Raw genomic sequence first — 20360 nt, forward strand, 5'->3', positions numbered from 1 at the left:
ACAATTCTCCGGATATTATCCCCTGGTTCAGGTGCTTTGTTCCTCTTCAGCTGTTTACATACATTTCTAATTTCTTCTGTTTTTAATCTTATTGGCGAGCCTACTATTGCAATTCTATTTTTGTTTTGGTTTCCATGTTGTTGAAATTCGACTCTCTTCTCTATCACAAATTCTTTGAAATACTCTTCCCAGTTTTCAGGTTTTATGCTCCGTATTATGTCTTTAATCTTTTCTTTTCTCAAAATGTTTATCAATTTCCAGGTTTCTGTGCTTCGGGTTTCTACTAGATAAGTATTTATTCGATGGTTATTTTCCAAGAATATACATAATAATGTAAACAAACTTTTTTCTTTAATTGTCTTAACATATTTTTGTTTATCAATAATATATTTTTACAGAGTAAGAACAGATGCACCTTCTGAAACCATGGACACTCTCCAAAACAACCTCTTATTAAAAATACCAGCATCAGAAAAACAACCTATAAAACTAAAATTTGGAATAGATCAACTTCTCTCCAATGAAATCCTTCCAACAGATAATTATCCTAAAGGAATTACAAAACCAACTCCGACAATCGCGATTCCATGTTCTGACTGTGTATCTTCCATTTATCGATGTTGTAAAGTAGGTTCTTCAGGATGTTCGCAGATCAGTGACATTCCTGAGTACTTGGCGGGACACATCTTTGGAACCAGCAGTGCAACAGGCGGTTACACCATGCAACCGATTCGACCATTCCCCACAAGGCCAAGTAAGTATTTTGATATGTATTTTCATTTTATCAGAAAGATATATATATAAGTATTTATAAATTAACTATTATTTGTATTGTCCAGTAGTTCAGTTTAAAAGAAGTTGGTATTAGCTACAGTCCTCAACATTTAAAAAATCGCCGTAAAAATCTTGGTCTTCCAAAGGCAAAAGTACGAAACGTATAAATTGTAGGTGATGATTTTCTATGGATATTGCTATCGGAATTATTTTTACTGTCTTCTTCTTTTAGTAATCATAACCATAACCATAGCCTGCTATATTCTGTTGAGAGATGCTTCTTTGATTTTTCTCTTTTTTTTTTGTTTGTTTCTTTTATGACCATTGAAATACTATCTTTCCATTATACTCTATACTGATTATCCCAGTTATAAGTTGAGTGTAGGTATGTTTGCATATATTCGCTCTGTGCATGACTGACACTTAGCGCCTTCGCCTGATATTTTTAAATCTCACAATTTGGCTTTAAACATGATAAACAGGGCCGTGCGGTGCTATGATGCGGTGAGGCAGCCGCATCAGGCGGCATCACAAGGGGGCGGCATAATCAGTAAAATCTAATATAACAATGGATAATTCAACATTATTGCAGAGAAGTTTTGAAAAGAATTATACTTTTAGCCTCACAATGTTTAGCTTTTCGTGGAACAACTGATCATTTGTTTCAACCTAATAACGGATACTTTTTTAAGTTAGTACAATCATTGCTCTCTGAGTTTCATCCAGTAATGGAAGAACATATCATGATAGTTCAAAGAGAGTCCGATACATGGTTTGTGACTTATTTAAGCAAGAGTAGGCAAGATGAATTGATAAGTTTAATGGGTAACATTATTTTAAACAAAATTGTCGAAATAGCAAAAATTGCCAAATATTTTTCGATAATCGCCGATTGTACCCCAGACGTACGTTATATTGAACAGCTCGAATTGACGATAAGAGTTGTTGCCGCTTTTAATTATTGCCAGAACAAAATATAATAGGTATGTATCGTAGAATTTTTTATTGTTTTTTTTAAGCTAGTGATTCAACCAGTGAAAGTTTAACAGAACTTATTTTGACAAATTGGGAAAAGTTAGGTCTTGAGTTAAAACGGCTTAGAGAACAAATCTATGATAACGGGAAGGATATGAAAGGAACAAGAAAGGGTGTGCAAAAAAGAATACCTACTTGAAAAATAGCTTAACCTAACTTCATGCCCTGGGCGCTGGAGGTTAAGGGACCCCTTCATTGCTATTCGTTGTCAATTTTTTTACAAAAAAACACATGCATTAGCCTGCATTAACTATAAACATTTATTGTAAAACCCATACAGTTTTAAAAATATTGAAAAAGATTTTTAAAACGAACGAGAAAAATAGCAAACGTAAAAAATATTCCAAAAAATACATTTAAAAATATAAATAATAACAGAAAGTTCTACAGAACATCACATAACAAACAAAAAAACATATTCTAAAAAATATGTAAGACAAAAATTAGCTCACTTTTTTTCTGGACTAGGCATTAGCAAACTGCCATATTAATACTATCAAAATTCAGTTGCTCCACTTCTTCATTTTTTACAATACGATAGACGATAGTGATAATGCGTCTAGGTTTTCTTGATCCTTTGACCTTCAATATGTGTATCTTTATTCTTTTTAAAGCCAAAAAAGACCGCTCGCCTGACGTATTGGAAATTGGTATCGTCAAATAAACTTTCAGTAAAGTTAAACATTATCAAAAGTTGCCTTTACAACCTGGATGACACCAAATTTTCAAATGTTTATTGAAATTTTGGCATAACGTTATATAATGAATAATTTCATTATGAAAGTTCTCTTTGGTTTCATCAACATCTTTTTTATATTCCTCGCACAAAATATTAATTCAGTTTTTGACTTCTTCTTTATTTAGAGTAAAAAAAATAACAGCTGATGTAACATCTCTGTAGCATTATATTCTCTTTAAAACATCTTGAGAAATATTGTGGCACATAACATTAAATAGGTACTTCAATTCTGAATATCTCTTACCCCTTTAAAACTGTTTCACTTTCAACTGCTTCATCGAAAAATGTTTTTTTCTTTGTTTTTTGAAGCCAGTTCTATAGATTATGTTTAAGATTATTGCCTTCACAAAATAGCTATTTGTATAACAAGGGAGGAAAGTGCTACTTTTCCTCCCGAGAATGAAGTTTACTGCCCGACGCGTAGCCGAGGGCAGTAATCATTCAAGGGAGGAAAAAGTACTTTACTCCCAAGTTATACATATGATTTTTCCACCTTCCTCAAATAACATGTCATTTTTTATTTTTACTTAATTTATTCATGTAACTAACCAACAAATTTTATTAGAACTAAAACTAACAAGTAGGTACAATATAACTGTCAACTGTCAAATATAAGTCAAATTATTAATGTAAACATTGTTAAATCAAAATAACAATTTACTGTTTTTACCATTCTGCAAAATACAGGGTGTTAATACGTTAAAATGTATAGATACTTACTTAATAGAAAATAGATATTGTACAGGGCGTCAATAAGTTATATTTCATGAATGAAATACTATGACGTCACTTTTACTTTTCCTCCCTAGGGAGGAAAAATATTTTCCTCCCTAGGGAGGAAAAGTACAACTTTGCTCCCTACAATCAGGTCCGGAAAAGTATACTTTCGGTAGAGGTAGGTGGAAAAAATATTTTTGGCTTCTAGTTCAATTTTGCTTAATTTATTTCTTACGTCTCCAACAAAGCTCAAATGTCATTAATTCTACTCCGATTGACACGTCCAAGTGCACAGATTCTAACGTTATGCTTGTTGCATTCACTCGTTTTAAAATCCTTGCCCAAATCAGTGTCAATAGAGTATCCAAGTTAACCTGTCTCAAAGGTATCCATTTTATTATGCAGTGCCTTGGCTTCACTTCTAACTGCTGATTTTTTGTCTCTATTATTGCTGAACTGGAAAAATATGTTTCCGTAGTTTTTAAGTAAAGCATTTACAGCGTCAAAAGTTTCTACATGTTTTGTTTTCATCGCTTCCAGGAATTCATTGCAAGTTTGGTCAGAATGATAGCTAAATAAACCTTTTTCTTTATACGCATTCCGCTGTAAATACTGAGCTAAGATGTTGTCAGAAGCCAAGTATACAAGACAACTTAAGTAATTTCCCTTATGACGACTCGTTAAATTCTCATGGGATCAACGAAAAGCTAGTCCTTGAGAAGCAAGTAATTTAATGGTGGCAACAACTCTTCTTAGGTCTTAGGACCTTTACTCAATAGTCAGCTTCGCGTTCTACTTGCTCTTTCAAGCCAGCGTCTATAACTACAATTTAACTGATGATCCATCTAACTCCAACTGATGATCTTGTTATTAATGTTACCATAGCGTTCAGATGAAATTTACTTTCTTCGTGAGATTTGAGTAAACTATTCAAATATTTCTAGTGGGTAAAATATCCAAAATCATTTAAACTATTTTTTTTCAATTGAAAATAATTTGTACAGGTAACAATAAACGGCTTTAATACTTCTCTTCGCCTCCATTGGGTTTTACTCTATAAGAGTTGCTTTCATTTAAGCTTTTATAATAAGCTTTGTCTCCAGCTTCATACATTCTTTTACAATTTTCTAAGGAATAGCTCTTTGGTTTAAAAGTTGTCACAGTTCTTATTTATCAGTCTTAAAATCAGACCATAAAGAAATCGCAGGCATTTCGTAGTCTTTTTCTCTGTTTAAAAAATATGTTCCTCGATTATTTAGCGGACTTTAACTTGTTATTAATAAAGGGAAGCGTTCGTACGGGCCACTCTGGGGCCCGGGCCCCTGTGCACCCGCCCCAAGCGCCCAATGGATAAAACGGCACTGTTTGGAGATATAATTGTCTATTTTTAATTGTGCCGTTTGATACCAGTACAAGTTTTTTATGTCTTTTTGGTCTATATCAAGTTTCTTGAGAATCTTGTTCCTAAACCTTGCCTAAACCCGAACTGAGAATCACTGATGTCCCATTCACATTTTTTGTATAATCTTTGATGTGGTATCAAAGTAGTTTTGGAGCAGTTCTTTAAATTAGTATGTATTTAGTACAAGACCAGCAGAAAAAAAGTTTATTTTGCCACCTGCAGTGCATCTCTTGCTTGGAGTCCCGTTATCACCGGCCTTGCCTAATACATAAACACACAAAAAATCAAAATTTGATATCACCTTGAGGGTACAGTGACGGTTTAAGGCATCATGGGGCCCTAGGCGACCATAAGAAGTAGGACCCTTATTATAGCGACCATTTACTTAAAACAAATTTACAGATATTTATGTTGTTTTGGGAAGTAATTACTTCAAAAATAAATTACGACAATGTAAAAAAGATCATTTTCTTTTTTTACATTTTGCAACAACTTCTCATTAATTTGCCAAAGAAAAAAATGGATATTGTGTCGATATGTGATTTTGCCCTGGGTATGAGTGCCACCACTTCGGGGGTGAAAAAACATACATTTACAATAATTGCGGAAATGGATAAACTGATTCATTCTAAGTAACTTTTGCTCTATCGAGTTTTTTCACTAAATCAATACTTTTTGAGTTATTTGCGAGTGACTATGTTCACTAAAAAAAATACGTTTTTAGACAGTTTTTCGCAAATAACTCCAAAATTAAGTATTTTATCGAAAAAATATTCTTAGAAAAAATATAGGGTACCTATACAAAATTTAAAAAAATGGTGTATGTATAAAGTATGTAGACCCAGTATAAGCAGAACTGGAGCTAATAAAAAGTAGATTCTTATTCGACAAATTCCAAATAAAATATTTCAACATAAACAAAAAATTAAGCACTTTTCGGTGAAAAATCATTACAACTTTTTTAAAGTGTTAAAAAAAGTTTTTTTTGTTTTTTTCTAACAAGTTTCAGGTATCAAAATTAAGCAAGTAAAGCTTAAAATAATGTTGATCCTTTTCTTTTGGCAAAAAATCTTGAAAATTTATGAAAATCTTGAAAAAACTTATAAGTATATTTATTATTTATATGATGTAAGTTTCGCCGGTTCAGACTGCTTATATTTCAAAACATTGGGATTTAAAGTAAAACAATTTTTTTGAAATTTTGAAAAAAAAGTCTTATTTTTTCAAAATAACTTAAAAATTATTAGTGGTACCAAAAATCTTAAAGAGTAAAAAAATGTAGGTTTTGCTTTTCTGAATATTTCAGATTTATGCTTTTTTGGAAGCTAAAAATTGGTTAAGATATGACTGTTCAAAATTTGCATACCCTGGGTAGAGAATTTTTCATTTATTAAAAATTAATAAATGAAAATAGTTTCTATCCTATTAGGATCGGTACTCACCGGAGGGACCGCAGACGTTCGGATACAATTAGCGTCTCTTTGCAAAAACAATGACGACTTTGCTAAGTAACAAGACATTTACTCAACACACACACTGCCCATTACACTAGGTACCTGATTGGAAAAATCAACTGTACCATGCCAATGGCCATTAGTTGTCGAGGCAATAAGCCAAATAAAAAAAATTGCATACGCTCGTGATTAGTGACTTGTTCAAGCCCTTTCTACTACAGCCCTTTTATAAATAAGCACTTTATACCGATAAAACTCACAGAGCATATAAACAATACATAAGTAAAGTAGCTTGTGAAGCGGTAAAGATTAATTTCATTTGGGATGCTAATTAGGGGGTTATTTTCACCAGTTATTTTTTACCCAAAAAATGGGATCAACTTTATTCTGACCCTATATTGCTTACTTTTTATGTTAGATTTTTTTTAAACAAAAATAATGCTTTTTTAAACATTTAAACAAGGTATGATGAGTTTTCCATGAAAAGTTCTTCATTATTTGATTATTTCACTATGAAATATTCGATTTGGAATTTGACGAATAAGAACCTACTTTTCATTAGCTACAACTCTGCTGCTACTGGGTCTACAGACTGCACATATACAACATTTTTTCAATTTTTTAAAAGCTATATTTTTGCTAAGAATATTTTTTCGATAAAATACTTACTTTTTGAGTTATTTGCGAAAAACTTTCTAAGGACATGTTATTTTTTTGTTGAAAAATGAAGATATTCAATTGCAAGTAACTCTAAATGTATTGACTTGATGAAAAAACTCTATTGAACAAAAGTTGCTTAGAATTAGTCAGTTTATCCACTTCCGGACGTATTTTGACGGCATATTTTTTCACCCCCGAGAAGGGGTGGACTCAACCGTAGAGCAAAAACACACATTGGCACAATATCACTTTTTTCTTTGACACGTTAGCTATGCTTGTTCATGCCCAAGTTCATGTCAATCCAAGTTCTGGTTTCAAATCCAAAGGTTCTTTAAAATCCGGGGGTTTTGAATGGACTATAAGGCCCATCGGTGGGTAGAAATTGAAAAAAAAAACGTAGCATACCAAAATAATTACCAGCTTCTAAGCAAAATTTGCTTGCAAAATTGATTACCAAATTGAGGGAATGATTAGAACGTGGAATATAAAAATGCCTTTGAAGATAACAGCTTAATTTATCTTGAAGTCGGTTTTATTTTCCCCGATATTTGACAGAAGACAAAGCAAAAAACTGGAGTCTGATTGGAAATCATAAATTGCCCATTCTCGTTTTTTGTCTCAGTCATAATTCAATATTAATTTAATGCATTTGTATGGGATGCGGGCCCCATCAAGTGCCCGGGCCCTAGGCGGCCGCCTAGTCCGCCTAATGGTTAATCCGGCACTGTGAGGGTACAAGACCACTCTCAGCATTTTGAGCTCAAAACGTGGCTATTTGCCATGAGATCAAGATTGAAGTTAAAATATCACTTTGTTAAAATAATCAGTTTTGACAAATGCCGATGTACCGATCTCCCATATTATCAATACGTTCCTGAGAGTATGCTTGAGAATCACCTGCAGATCTCGTATTAGTCAATAAATTAACGAGACAGAAAACACTCATTGATGTGGCGATTCCTAACAAGAATAATCTACGTACTAAATTTACTGAAGAGATCGCCAAGTACCTACCGAGATCTGAAAATTCAAATACGAAGACAATGGAGAATGCAACAAAGTACCCAGACAATACCTATTATAGTCTCTACTACTGGAGTCATCCCGAAGAAGCTCCTAGAAAACATAAAAAAGCTGGATCTGAATGAACATTTTTATAAGATAAGACCATTCAGAAAGCAGTATGTACTACTCTCGACTCTCGACTGCCAGATGTGTACGAAAATTTTTGAGAGATACACCTGCATGCCATCATGCCAAGTCAACTAGGGCTCGATAACACGTAAAGAGTCCCACCAGAGCTCAATTCTTTTGATACCGTAGGTATCTGGAATGAGTCAATTTTCCCCTTAGTGGGAGTGTGAACCGTATGACAAAATCTCGATGGGATATACATAATGATAAATTGACTCACACATTTATGAACTGCTGTCCTCAATTCAATAAAAAAAATATAATTAATAAAAAGTTACGGTTGAGTTACTTTTTTTTTTCAGTGTATACGAAAGACTAGAAAATTAACGTTTTCCAATGTGCTAATTTCTAATAATAGATGGAAGTATTTTTATTAATTTACAAATTTAAACACCTTGTACAACCAAATAATAGCAGTGTTGAAACGAATTCGGCCGTTCAACAGTTTTATGTACATATAAATCGAGCTATCAAAACACATCCCCAAACTCTGGCAAATGTATTTCACGAACAAATAATAATAAAAAAATTAATCAACGCTCCAACCAATCAATTACCAGTGATGATTAGAGACGATAAAAATTTAAAACATACTATATAATGGCTTGTAAATAAATGTTGGAAACCGTTGATGAGTACCAAATTTTGTAAGGAAGCATAAACAACGTGCTTGATGTATAGTATTATAAACAGATTCACTGCTTTGTTTATAATTTAGAGATTTAAGTATTTTAGTTGTATATACAAGGCTTGCTAAGTGTTTATCTGATGGCAATAGAGAGGAATATATGTGTGCTGTGAACCATTTGGTGAGCTTTGATAGATTTTACCGCAGGGGTGGCCTGAAAATATCGGCAAAAGTCCATTTAACACGTTGAGCATGGGTGTACATAACAAATAAAGGGTCTCTGAACCGACATTTTTTAAACTAGATTTTTAATTGTATGCTGTATATACTTTCCATTGCAAATATTATTTATGTAATAATACTCCGCTTCTTTAATTTTTTTGCATTTTCATTTGAGACTTTACTCTTTTTTTTTTTTAACTATTTGTTAGTGAAAAGTAATTACAAAATTACTTACACACACTTGAGAACAGCAAGGCAATAGGTCCCGATAATTTGCACCCAAATTTTCTCAAATTAAGAGACGATAAAGAAACATCAAAGCACCAGCAGAGGTTGAAAAAATAAAGAAGGTGGAAAGAAAAGATTACCAAAGAATAAAAGTAAATAAGCTCAAATAAAAACACGTCCGAAAACATTACAAAAATTACAAAAAAGAAACAAATAGAAGATTAAGACAACTAGAAAGCCAAAAAGAGACATGGACACTGGAGGAAAGCTAGAAGTCTTTAAAATAGTTACAAAGTCTACAACAATATAATAGAAATATGTCGAATAATGAAATATAACAAATACCATAATAAGACGGGGAAGTGGAACAATGAAGTTAAGACAGCAGTACGAAGAATAAAATAGCATCGAAAAATTACAGAAGACCTTTTTTGTTTAGAATGAATAAAAAAATTTAAAATAGTATCTTCCCGGGCCGAAAAAACTTTTTTTAAATTCTTAAAAAAGTCATTTTTTTCATTAATTAATTTTATTATAATCAGAACCAGTCTAGGCGCTGAGGCATAAGGTGCCCGCCTGCAAAACTAGCATTGACGCCCTGCGGTTTTTTAAATTAGTATTTTGTATAACATCAGCAGAAAAAAAAAGCTGATGTTGGCGCCCCCAAACAAGGGCGCTCCCCCAAACAAGGGCGCTCGTCTGCAGTATATCCCTCGCAGGGCCGTTATGGCTAGCAGGGCAGAACAAAAGTAGATGTATATAATTGTTTTTTATAAATGTTAACATAATAAATTACATATCCAACCATTTTTATCCATTAAACAGAGCGGTGCAGATCGACCTCATATCGGATCCTCTACTAAATATATTTATAGCACCCCGGATAGACACAACAAAGTTAATTCCAGCTGCAGGGGACATGTGATTCCCAGAGAGTAGGAGGTTCTCATGACCAAATATCTCCTCGAAGACGAAATCATCTGAACTTGTATAGAGGATAGTTTTGTGTGGCATCTGGAAGCTGTATAATAGGAAAAAAATCGATTTTTAAATACGGCACCTATAGAGACTTGCAACCTTTTGCATTGTGTTCAGGATGATATCATAAAAAAGTCTACTTTATAAAAATGGGTGGAAATGCATAGTTGCATTTTAAAGTGCATAAAATGCATCCAAAGTGAATAAACATGTCAAAATAAATGCATTAAGGGCCAGACGGGGGTCGCTGAAGACGAATACGCTATCAGGTAACTGCTCACTGGAGCACCGGGTGCCCAGGATCAGTGCTAAGGTACGTCATCTGGAGGTTCGAGGGTTATCGGTTCTAAATTGATGCAAACAGATTACATACTTAGAGGTTTTTGGAGTCGCCGAACACGAATTAGCCACCAGAACTGACCGCGGGAGCAACTGGTGCCCAGTGTCACTGCTAAGTAATGTTTTTCTGGAGTTTGGAGAGTTTTCAGCATTAAATTGATGCAAATAGATTACTCGGACGGTTTTTGGTGTTGCTGAAAGCGAATACGTCATCAGAATCGACACCTGAGCACCTGGTATCTAGGATCACGTCATCTTCTGGAGTTTTGAGGGATTTCGGTACTAGATTGATACAAACAGATTACATGAGGGGTTTTTGGGGCCAATAGACACGAATAGCTGTCCGAACTGATCCCCGGAGCACCCGGTGCCCACGGTCACTGCTAAAGCACGTCATCTCTGGAGTTTCGGATAATAATAATTAATTAGTAGACTTATTTTGTAGTTTCGAACAATAATAATTAATAAACTTATTTTGACAGGCTTATGCAATTTTGAATGCATTTTATGAACTTTAAAACGCAACTATGCATTTCCACCCATTTTCTTTAGTAGACTTTTTTCCCCATATCATCCTGAACACAATGCAATATTACTCCGGGGTAATGTACTGTAAATAGACCATGTTCGGGACACTCAAAGATCCAGGTAGCTGACTACTTTTTTAGTTATTGTAGACCTATAGGAAGAAAACCTACCTGTTTCCTGCCTAAAGTTCGCGTCCGTTTTTTAATTAATAACAATTTAGTGCGAAAATCGCGATTTTTTCGATTTTTTGCACCCCATTTAAAAGCTAAATAGTTGACATAAAACTACAAAATTTAATTTTTTTAGAACCGTCTAAAACATTTAGAACAACTTAAATATTGTCCGTAGAAAAAATCATTTTACATATTCGAAAAGTTGGTATTTTACACGAATTTTTAAAAATGTTGTTCAGTTAGTGACTAGTCGTGGTAAGTGAAGGGAGAGCTGGGAGCCGACAAATCCACGAGTTCAAAAACTAAAAAAGGCAACTTAAAACTACTATCACTTTCTATATCTCGGGATATACTGAATATATTTTGATCTTTCTTTTTTTAATTTGTATGTAATTTTTCTGAACATTTCAAATAGGTAATTCGTCTCTTTGAAATTTGACATTTATTAATTAATAAACAATCTAATTTGTTTAAACAATTTTTGAAAAAATAATTTTTTCCCAAAAATCCATGTTTTTAATCAGACTATCATTATTAATCATAGAAAAAGTTAAGGTATACTTTAATAAATAAATTATCATCAATAAATAATTATCTAATAAAAATAATTTATTTATTAAAGTGAACTTTAACTTTTTGTATGATCATTAATGATACTATGATTAAAAAATAGATTTTTGTATAATAATACTTTTTCAAGAATTGTTTAAACAAATTAGACTGATTATTAATTAATTCATTCATAAACAAATTTCATATTTGTAATGTACGCAGAAATTACATACCAATTAAAAGAAAATTGTATTAGTTTGAAATTGATTTTTCGGTATTTTAACTCGGTGGATTCGTAGGTTCCCCCTAGTAACCGTTTGAACTACAATTTTGAAAAATCGTAGAGGCTGCTGTGAAGATACAATGTTTATGGAAATTTTTTAACAAAAAATACATATCGCATTATTTAAAATGGCATCAATGAAATTCCTTAATTATTATAAACAAATTAGCTGTGAATTAAAAAAAACAAATGGCTAACTTTGTCCCTAATGAACCCAGGCCAAATTTTTTTATTTGAAAATTCGTGTTAAAATACTAGTTTTCCGGATATATAAAAATATTGTTTCTACGGAAATTATTTGTCAAGTTATTCTAAATGTTTATAAATTACAAAATTTCAAAACTTTGGCATTGGGATTTTTGATTATTATATATATATCGATTAATTTTTTTATCTTTTTTAATACATTTATCAGTCTTCTACTTTGGTTTGACATACTCAGAATTGCCCAATGTTCATTATTCTCTGTCTTATGTTATTGCAAAATAAATGTCTCTGGGATAAACAAATAGAATAACTTTTAAACTAATTAATTGATCGGTCTCAAATTTTGACGGTTTGTTAAGTACCAAAATAACCAACTTTGGGTGAAACCCTAAAATTCTAAGTTAAATTTAGTAAAAGTTATTAACAAATATCGATTTTAATTTATTTTGCAATTTTCGAAGCAACAAATTCACTTTTTAACTTTTAAAAATCGTTATTTTGAAGGGTTTTCAATGTTCTAAAAAATTAAAGTTTTATGTCAATTTTATTATGTCATTTTATTTTTTGTTTAGCTTTTGAATAGGGTGCAAAAAATCGAAAAAATCGCGATTTTTGCAATTAATTGTTAATAATTAAAAAACGGACGCGAACTCTAGGCAGGAAACAGGTAGGTTTTCTTTCTATAGGTCTACAATAACTAAAAAAGTAGATCTTTGAGTGCCCTGAGAAAATCCTTTATCCTGGACTATACCGGGTGTCCAGAAACTCTACCGACAAACGAAGACAGGACATTCCTCAGATAATTTTAAGGCAATTTAACCCAATTCACTTAGTCCGAAAATGCTTCCTAATGGAGCTACAGCTCTTTAAAGATGGCGTCTTGTAGTTAGTTTTTCTTAAATACCTCCAAAACTCTTTTATTTAGAAGAACGAAAATTGGTACGCATATTTATCTTCCAAAGGTAAATCAATTCCATCCATTGCGAATTTTTATTACCTGTCATATGCGTTCGTTTTGGGTACGGCAATGGTTATTTTATCGCATAATTTTTTGTTTTTAACTTTTAAGCATTTTTGATACTGGATTATTAAATTGTGATGTTCTGAAGCTATTTTCTTGTGGCATTTTTATAATCAAGTATATTCAAATGGGAAATAAGCCACAATTTTACCTAAAAATGATTTTATTAACGTTTCGACGCCCAAGTCGGGTGTCGTTGTCAAAATACAAAATAATACTGTATTATTTTGTATTTTGACGACACCCGACTTGGGCGTCGAAACGTTAATAAAATCATTTTTAGGTAAAATTGTGGCTTATTTCCCATTTGAATATACTTGATTAAATTGTGAGGTATTACAGTACTAAAAGGTGCTTTTGCCTTAAGAAGGTAGGACACACCGTTTTCTAGAAAAATCGATTTGAAACTTTTTCTATTTTGAATTTGAAAAAAAAAATTGAAAAAGTTTTCAAAATAAAACGGTGTATTTTACCAACTTAAAGCAAGAGTTATTTTTAGTACTAGGTGACCTCATAATTGAATAATCTAGAGTCAAAAATGGTTAAAATTAAAGACAAAAAACTTATGCGATGACATAACCTTTGATCTGCCAAAAAAGGACGCATATGACCGGTACTAGGAATTCGCAATTAATGAAATCGATTCATCTCTTGAATATAAATAAACGTACCAGTTTTCGATTTTCTAAATAGTTTTTTTTTTGAAAAATCAAAAAACGAAAAATTTTCAAATCGTTTTTTCTAGAAAACGGTGTATCCTATCTACTTAAAACAAGAGTAACTTTTACTACTAGAATACCTCATAATTTAAAAATACAGAGTCAATAGTGCGTAAAACTTAAAGCCAAAAAAGTTGTGCGATAAAATAACCGTTGCCCTACCCAAAACGGACGCCTATGACCGGTATTAGAAATTCGAAATGGATGGAATCGATTTATCTCTGGAAGATAAATATGTGTACCAATTTTCGTTTTTCTAAATAGAAGCGTTCTGGAGAAAAAACTATTTAAAAGACGCCATCTTCAAAGAGCTTTAGCTCCCTTAGGAAGCATTTTCTGACTAGGTGAATTGGGTTAAAATGTCTTAAAATTATCTGAAGAATCTCCTGCCTTCGTTTGTTGGTAGAGTTTCTGGACACCCTGTATATTGAAAGTCTCTAATTGCTGTACATACCTATTTAAAATTCGATTAATTTTGTGTTAAAGGCTCTGGTTTATAATTCAACATGGAGTATTTTAAATTTAGATGATAAAAACATAATTTTGTTTTACTAATGTCTACAAATTAGAATTTTGGATACTTGATTTATCGAAATTATTAAAATTAAATTATTATTATAGAAATAGTATATTGTACAACAAGTGAGAAAAAAGACATATTTGTCACAAGCGCAGAAATGTAATTTTTTCATGTGTTGTACACTGTACTTTTTCTATGGATGCGGTTTCGTGAAGAGTTCAAACTTCAAAATTAAATCATTTAGGTGCTTCTAGGTATATTATATGCATGCACATATTGAAATAAATTACATATTACACATGTAGGTATGTAACATTCTTAAAAATTTTATACGTTATTTATTTAAAATTCTAATTAGCAGTTATTTTTTAACAGTTTTGGAAGGTAATTCCTGGTAAGTTTTACATTTCTCATTGCAATGGCCGACTTTTCTCACTGCGTGAGTAATTGTTCGTTTTGAATATGTGTATGTAAGTAATGAGAGAAGTTGCACATTGTATAGCATCCATAGAAAAATGTTATTTCAGATCAAAATTTTAACATTTTAAAGCGATTGGTTTTGCACCCGACGAGCACAGTAAAACTATTTGCTTCATTGTGTATTTGCGTAAAAAGTATTCAATTCTTTTTAATTTTTATGTAAAAATGGTTGGTTTAAACTTCAAAACAGTACGTTAATCAGTTTTTTTTCTGTTGCCTCTTCTCTTTTTACATAAAATTTATATTTACATGTCATTTAAAATAAATACATCCAGGGTAGAGAAAAAGTATGGAAACACGATAATTTCTCGGAAACCGGTAAGACGATTTTTATAGATTTTGGTGGTTAAGGGTCTTCTAATGCGGCCGATATTATAGTGGTAATTACATTGTTGGCAAATCTTCCATTTTTCTGGAAATGGAATATCCTTTATATTTTTTGCGTTTTGAAGTCCTTAAAGAATACTGATTATTTTTCATGTTATATTCCCTATACCTAAATGACCTAATTTCGGAGTTATTGCTACATTTATTAATAAAAACATAATTTTAAACAAATTATAAAAATCATTTGTATCGGCCCGGGTAGACATTATTTTAGATTCTTTGGATCATTTAGAACAAAAAAGGTCATTTGTAATTTTCATCTAATGTTAATCATTTCCGAGTTATAAACAATTTAAAACTGAAAAAAATTGAATAATTACGATTTTCTAGGTTCAAAAACACAAGCAAAAAATATTATTTTTGAAACTATGGAGCACCTAAATTCAAGTTAAAACGTTATTTTATCAGATAACGATAAGTAATTTGGGCTTGTTTCATTCTAAAATATTGTTTTTTAGTTGTTAATCTAGCCCGATCTTCCGTCCTCTCATAATATGAGCTTCATTAACAATTAAAAAAATCAATATTTTAGAATAAAACGCGCCAAAAATTATTTTTATAGGGAGCTGATAGAAGGTTTGAGTTTCAATTTGGGCACTTCGTAATTACAAAAATTATTTTTTTTGATTTTGTTTTTGACCCTTGAAAATCGTCATTTTTCGATTTTTTTCAGTTTTAAATTATTTATAACTCGTAAACGATTAACTTTAGAGAAAAATTACAAAAGACCTTTTTTGTTCCAACTGATAAAAAGAACCTAAAATAATGTCTATCCGGACCGAAAAAATTCATTTTTATAATTTGTTTTAAATATATTTTTTTAATGAATGTAGCGCCAATAACTCCGAAATTATGGCATTTAAGTATTGGGAATATAACATGAAAAATAATTAGTATTTCTTAAGGACTTCAAAATGCAAAAAATATGCAGGGTGCTCCAATTGAAATAAGAAAGTTCATTAGATTTACAGAAAAACAGATTTGACAACAATGTGTTTACCACTATCATATCGGCCGTATCAGAAGACCTTACCCACCAAAATCTATAAAAGTCGTTCAAGCGGTTTCCGAAAAATTACCGTGTTTCCATACTTTTCGCTACCCTGTATTTCCTTTTGCTCTCCGACTGTTTTGAGAACTGTGTATATTGAATTTTACATAAATCCCACTTATTTCCTAACAGGATACCATCAGTTATCAACAGTAGTAAATTTTGAACAGTATATTGATTTAATGTAAATAAGTACTGCCGTTACTAATTATAAGGATATTAAAGTTCCATAGTTTACAGCATTTTAACAGCTAATAATTATATTAACAATAAACAACATTGAGTGACGTTTTTAATGCTAGTTGCTCCAAGAATATTTTTTTAGATTCATATAAAGATAGTGTTATACGAGGCGAATGTAACAAAGTTTTCCACCTACCTCTACCGAAAGTATACTTTTCCTGACCTGATTGTAGGGAGAAAAGCCGTGTTTTTCCTACCTAGGGTTTTCCCCTATTTGATCCCGTTTAAAAAAAACCTGTGTATAGTATAGACTAAATGTATAGTTGTTGGACTAAAAAGTATGTATGCGGTGGCCCTAAAGGTTTCGCAGAATAAATGGCTGACCTGCTGAATTTTGAATTTAATCGGATGATATAGTTAGTGACTGTCCTCTTGGTCTTATCTCCATAACGTTTCGAGAAACAATTAATCTCTCTAAATTACCGCTATCTCTGCGAACCACGTGACCAAAGAACTCTAAAATTCGCTGCATAGATGTTGTCTTCTTCAAGTGCCGTGCTCGATTATCGAACGTTGGATATCAAATTGGCTATAGCAATTTTGTTAACGGCAGCTCGGAAAAGGGATGCAGAGGATCTGTTATACCATTCTCTCGGGTTTTTAAGCCATGACGTTCTTCTTCGACCTGGCCGTCTTCTTCCGTCTACCTTGCCTTGTATTATTAAATACAGTATATTATATCTATCTGGGTGTCGCATAACATGGCCAACACATGTTGTGGACAGCCTTTTTAATGTCAAGTCGATTAAGAATGAAAACTTTTGTCCGATCAGATTTTGTCCACATTTCAAGGGCATACATTTTTTGGGTTTCTTGTGCGCGAATAGTCCAGGTTTCTGCCCCGTACAGAAATATTGAGAATACGAGTGCATTCATCAATCTTATCTTTATTTTTTGCGGGATAGACCTGTCTTTCCAAACTTTAGTTGGGCGGTTCATCGCATTTTTTGCCTACCAATTATTCGTCTCCGAAATTCTGCAATGTAGTTGCCACCGTTTGTCAAACTAGATGTCTACTATCTGGTAATATTTCAAGATTTTTTTTTATTAACATCCATTACTTTTTATAATCAGTTTTACAATGAAAACAATAAGTAAAATTGTTTCTCCTTACAATGACAGAGAGATGTAAGGTCCAGTGACCAAAGCATCACGACACACACACATTAGTTTGTTACCGGTTTACCGGTGAGATGCGCACATTAGGGTGGGCCGAAACTGGACTTCAGAAAAAAAAACGAATCAAACAGGAACGCAATACCCGTAAAAAGATGCGTATATGTGTAAAAAATACTTGTGATTTTTTGTTTTATTTTGAAAAAATGTCTTCAGCCCTCTACCAGCCCTTAAGTGACCTTGAAAAATAAATAAATAAATTAGGAACACAATACCGCTCAAAGTTTGTCTTTTACCGTGTATAAATCTTTTGTTTTTTTCTTATTATTTTAAAATGATTTTATCAGCCCTCTACCACCCTCTAACTAAAATAAAATCTCAATTTTCCAACTTTTTCCAAACACAAAATGTAAAATTAACTCCGTATAACTTTAAAGCATAAAAAGTATAATAATATAATATAAAAGTATTTAATACTGATGGTCTTGGTCGTGAAGCCTCGGATACAATCGAACAGTCCCGGCTGAGATGGATCGTCGAGAGTTATGGTACTTGTCGTCGCTTATCTTCTTAGTGCGAAATAAGCTTTCGGGTGAAACGCATGTTTATTGTTTATTTGTTGAAAGCCAAGACGAATAGATTGTGTTTGTTGTATTTGCGTGAATACCTAGCACGACCATAAATATGGCTGCTTTAAAATTAAATATTACAAGAAGTAAAGTAGAATGTCCAATTTTCGGTAACCCAGTCGACTTAAACTGTCATGTTTTACCAACGATAGAACATGTGCTTCGATGTTATTTGTTTATTCGTTATGAACTGAAGTTTACTAAATATTTTGGAAAGGAACCAAGTTTTAATGAAGTTTGTGAAGTGCTTGTGCCAAAAATCAAAAGTATATGGGAATCAGCGTCAATTCCAACCGTGTCAAAGGACCGCATCATGCAATTATTACGTAAATATCATAATAAATATTTAAACCTTATCAGATATCCAAAAAGCAAAAGAAATGTTCAATATGAGTTAAAGATTACCAGCTTCAAAGAGGAAACAAGGGATAAGTTGTTCGACATTGCTGCCTGTAAGTGTGATTTTTCTGCATGCAAGTGTGATAAATCAAGAAAAGTACCAAAGCAGGAACAGGAATTTCTTTTGGATCAACGGTCCACTAGAGATATGGCTATAGGAACTGTTGATCGTGAAACAACTAAAAAGTTGAATGTAAGGACGGAGAGACAAACAAAAGAAACAGAACGAGTACAAAAATTCAAATCTGAATTTCACAATATTTCTATGCCCAGCTGTTCTACTGAGGTCACTAGGTTATCAACAGACTCTGACAATTCTTCTTCATCTGAAGCCTCACCTAGTGTTGCAAATATTGATTTACCGTCGAAACCATCCTGTAGTCAAATGAGGATAAAGTTGCCCACATTAGGTACCATATGTGACAAATATGGAATTTCTGACAGGTCAGCAGCTGCTGTTGCCACAGCTGTATTAAAAGATGTGGGAATTATTTGCGATAGTGATACCTCAAAAGTAATCGATAAAAATAAAGTTAGAAGAGCTCGTCAAAAGAACAGAAATATCCTTAGTAATGAGTTTCAGTCTACAAATAAACCCATTAAGAGTATTTACTTTGATGGCAGGAAGGACAAAACCTTAGTGCAGGAAAAGAAAGGTGAGAGATATCATAAAAGAACTATTGCAGAAGAACATGTGTCATTGATAGAAGAACCGAATTCTGTTTATTTGGGGCACGTTACCCCATCTGCAGGCTCAGCCAAGTCAATTGGAAAGGCAATAATAGACTTTCTCATTTCAAATAACTTCTGTTTGGATAATTTAGTGGCGATTGGTTGTGACGGAACCATAGTGAATACTGGACATAAAAATGGAGTTATAACATATATCGAAAATGAACTTAAGCGACCTTTGCAATGGTTTGTGTGTGCCTTACATGCTAATGAGTTGCCATTGAGACATTTATTTCAACGTTTGGATGGAGCTACTACTGGACCTCGTCAATTCTCTGGAGTGATCGGGAAATTATTGGAAAAATGCGAACACCTTCCAATCGTAGATTTTGAAATAATTGAAAGTGATCTCCCAGAACTAACAATACCATCTAAAGAATTAAGCTCAGACCAGTCATATCTGTACGACATATGCCAAGCAATATCAAATGGCAACGTCTATGAAAATTTAGCAAATCGTAGCCCTGGAAAGTTAGCTCATTCCAGATGGCTGACAATGGCAAATAGAGTTCTCCGCCTCTACGTTGGAACCGAACATCCTACATCAAGATTGAAAGATCTTGTTCAATTTATAATTAAAGTCTATGCACCAATGTGGTTTTTTATAAAGCTTAATCCAAGTTGCACACAAGCCAGTTTGCATGTTTTCAAATCCATTACACTATCAAGATATTTAAGAGATGATCTTAAAAATATTATAGATGCAGTTATCCAACGAAACTCCTATTATATTCATCCGGAGAATCTTCTCTTATGTATGTTAACAGATAATCGTCAATGGGTACGAGAATTAGCTTTACGGAGAATTATTAAAGCCAGAAAAGAGAAAAAAGTCGGAATAAGGCAGTTTAAAATACCAGAAATAAACTTTAATGCTGCGGAGTATTTTGAGTTAATAAACTGGAGTGAATGTGAAGTAACGGCCCCACCAATGTTAGCTGACATACCAG

The 20360-nt window shown here is 32.6% G+C and overlaps 1 protein-coding gene across 3 annotated transcripts in view; it reads left to right on the forward strand.

The window, feature by feature from the left end:
• LOC114329273 (homeobox protein DBX1-B) overlaps nucleotides 1-20360 on the forward strand; it is a 306498-nt gene that overhangs the window by 39713 nt on the left and 246425 nt on the right. For all 3 annotated transcript variants that reach the window (XM_028278318.2, XM_028278317.2, XM_028278316.2), the window contains exon 2: nucleotides 399-754. In XM_028278318.2, coding sequence (XP_028134119.1) covers nucleotides 427-754 — 328 coding nt within the window. In that variant the 5' untranslated portion in view covers nucleotides 399-426. The remainder of the gene's footprint in view (nucleotides 1-398; nucleotides 755-20360) is intronic.

The sequence above is a fragment of the Diabrotica virgifera genome, chromosome 1 (assembly GCF_917563875.1).
Source record: "Diabrotica virgifera virgifera chromosome 1, PGI_DIABVI_V3a".
NCBI lineage: Eukaryota > Metazoa > Arthropoda > Insecta > Coleoptera > Chrysomelidae > Diabrotica > Diabrotica virgifera.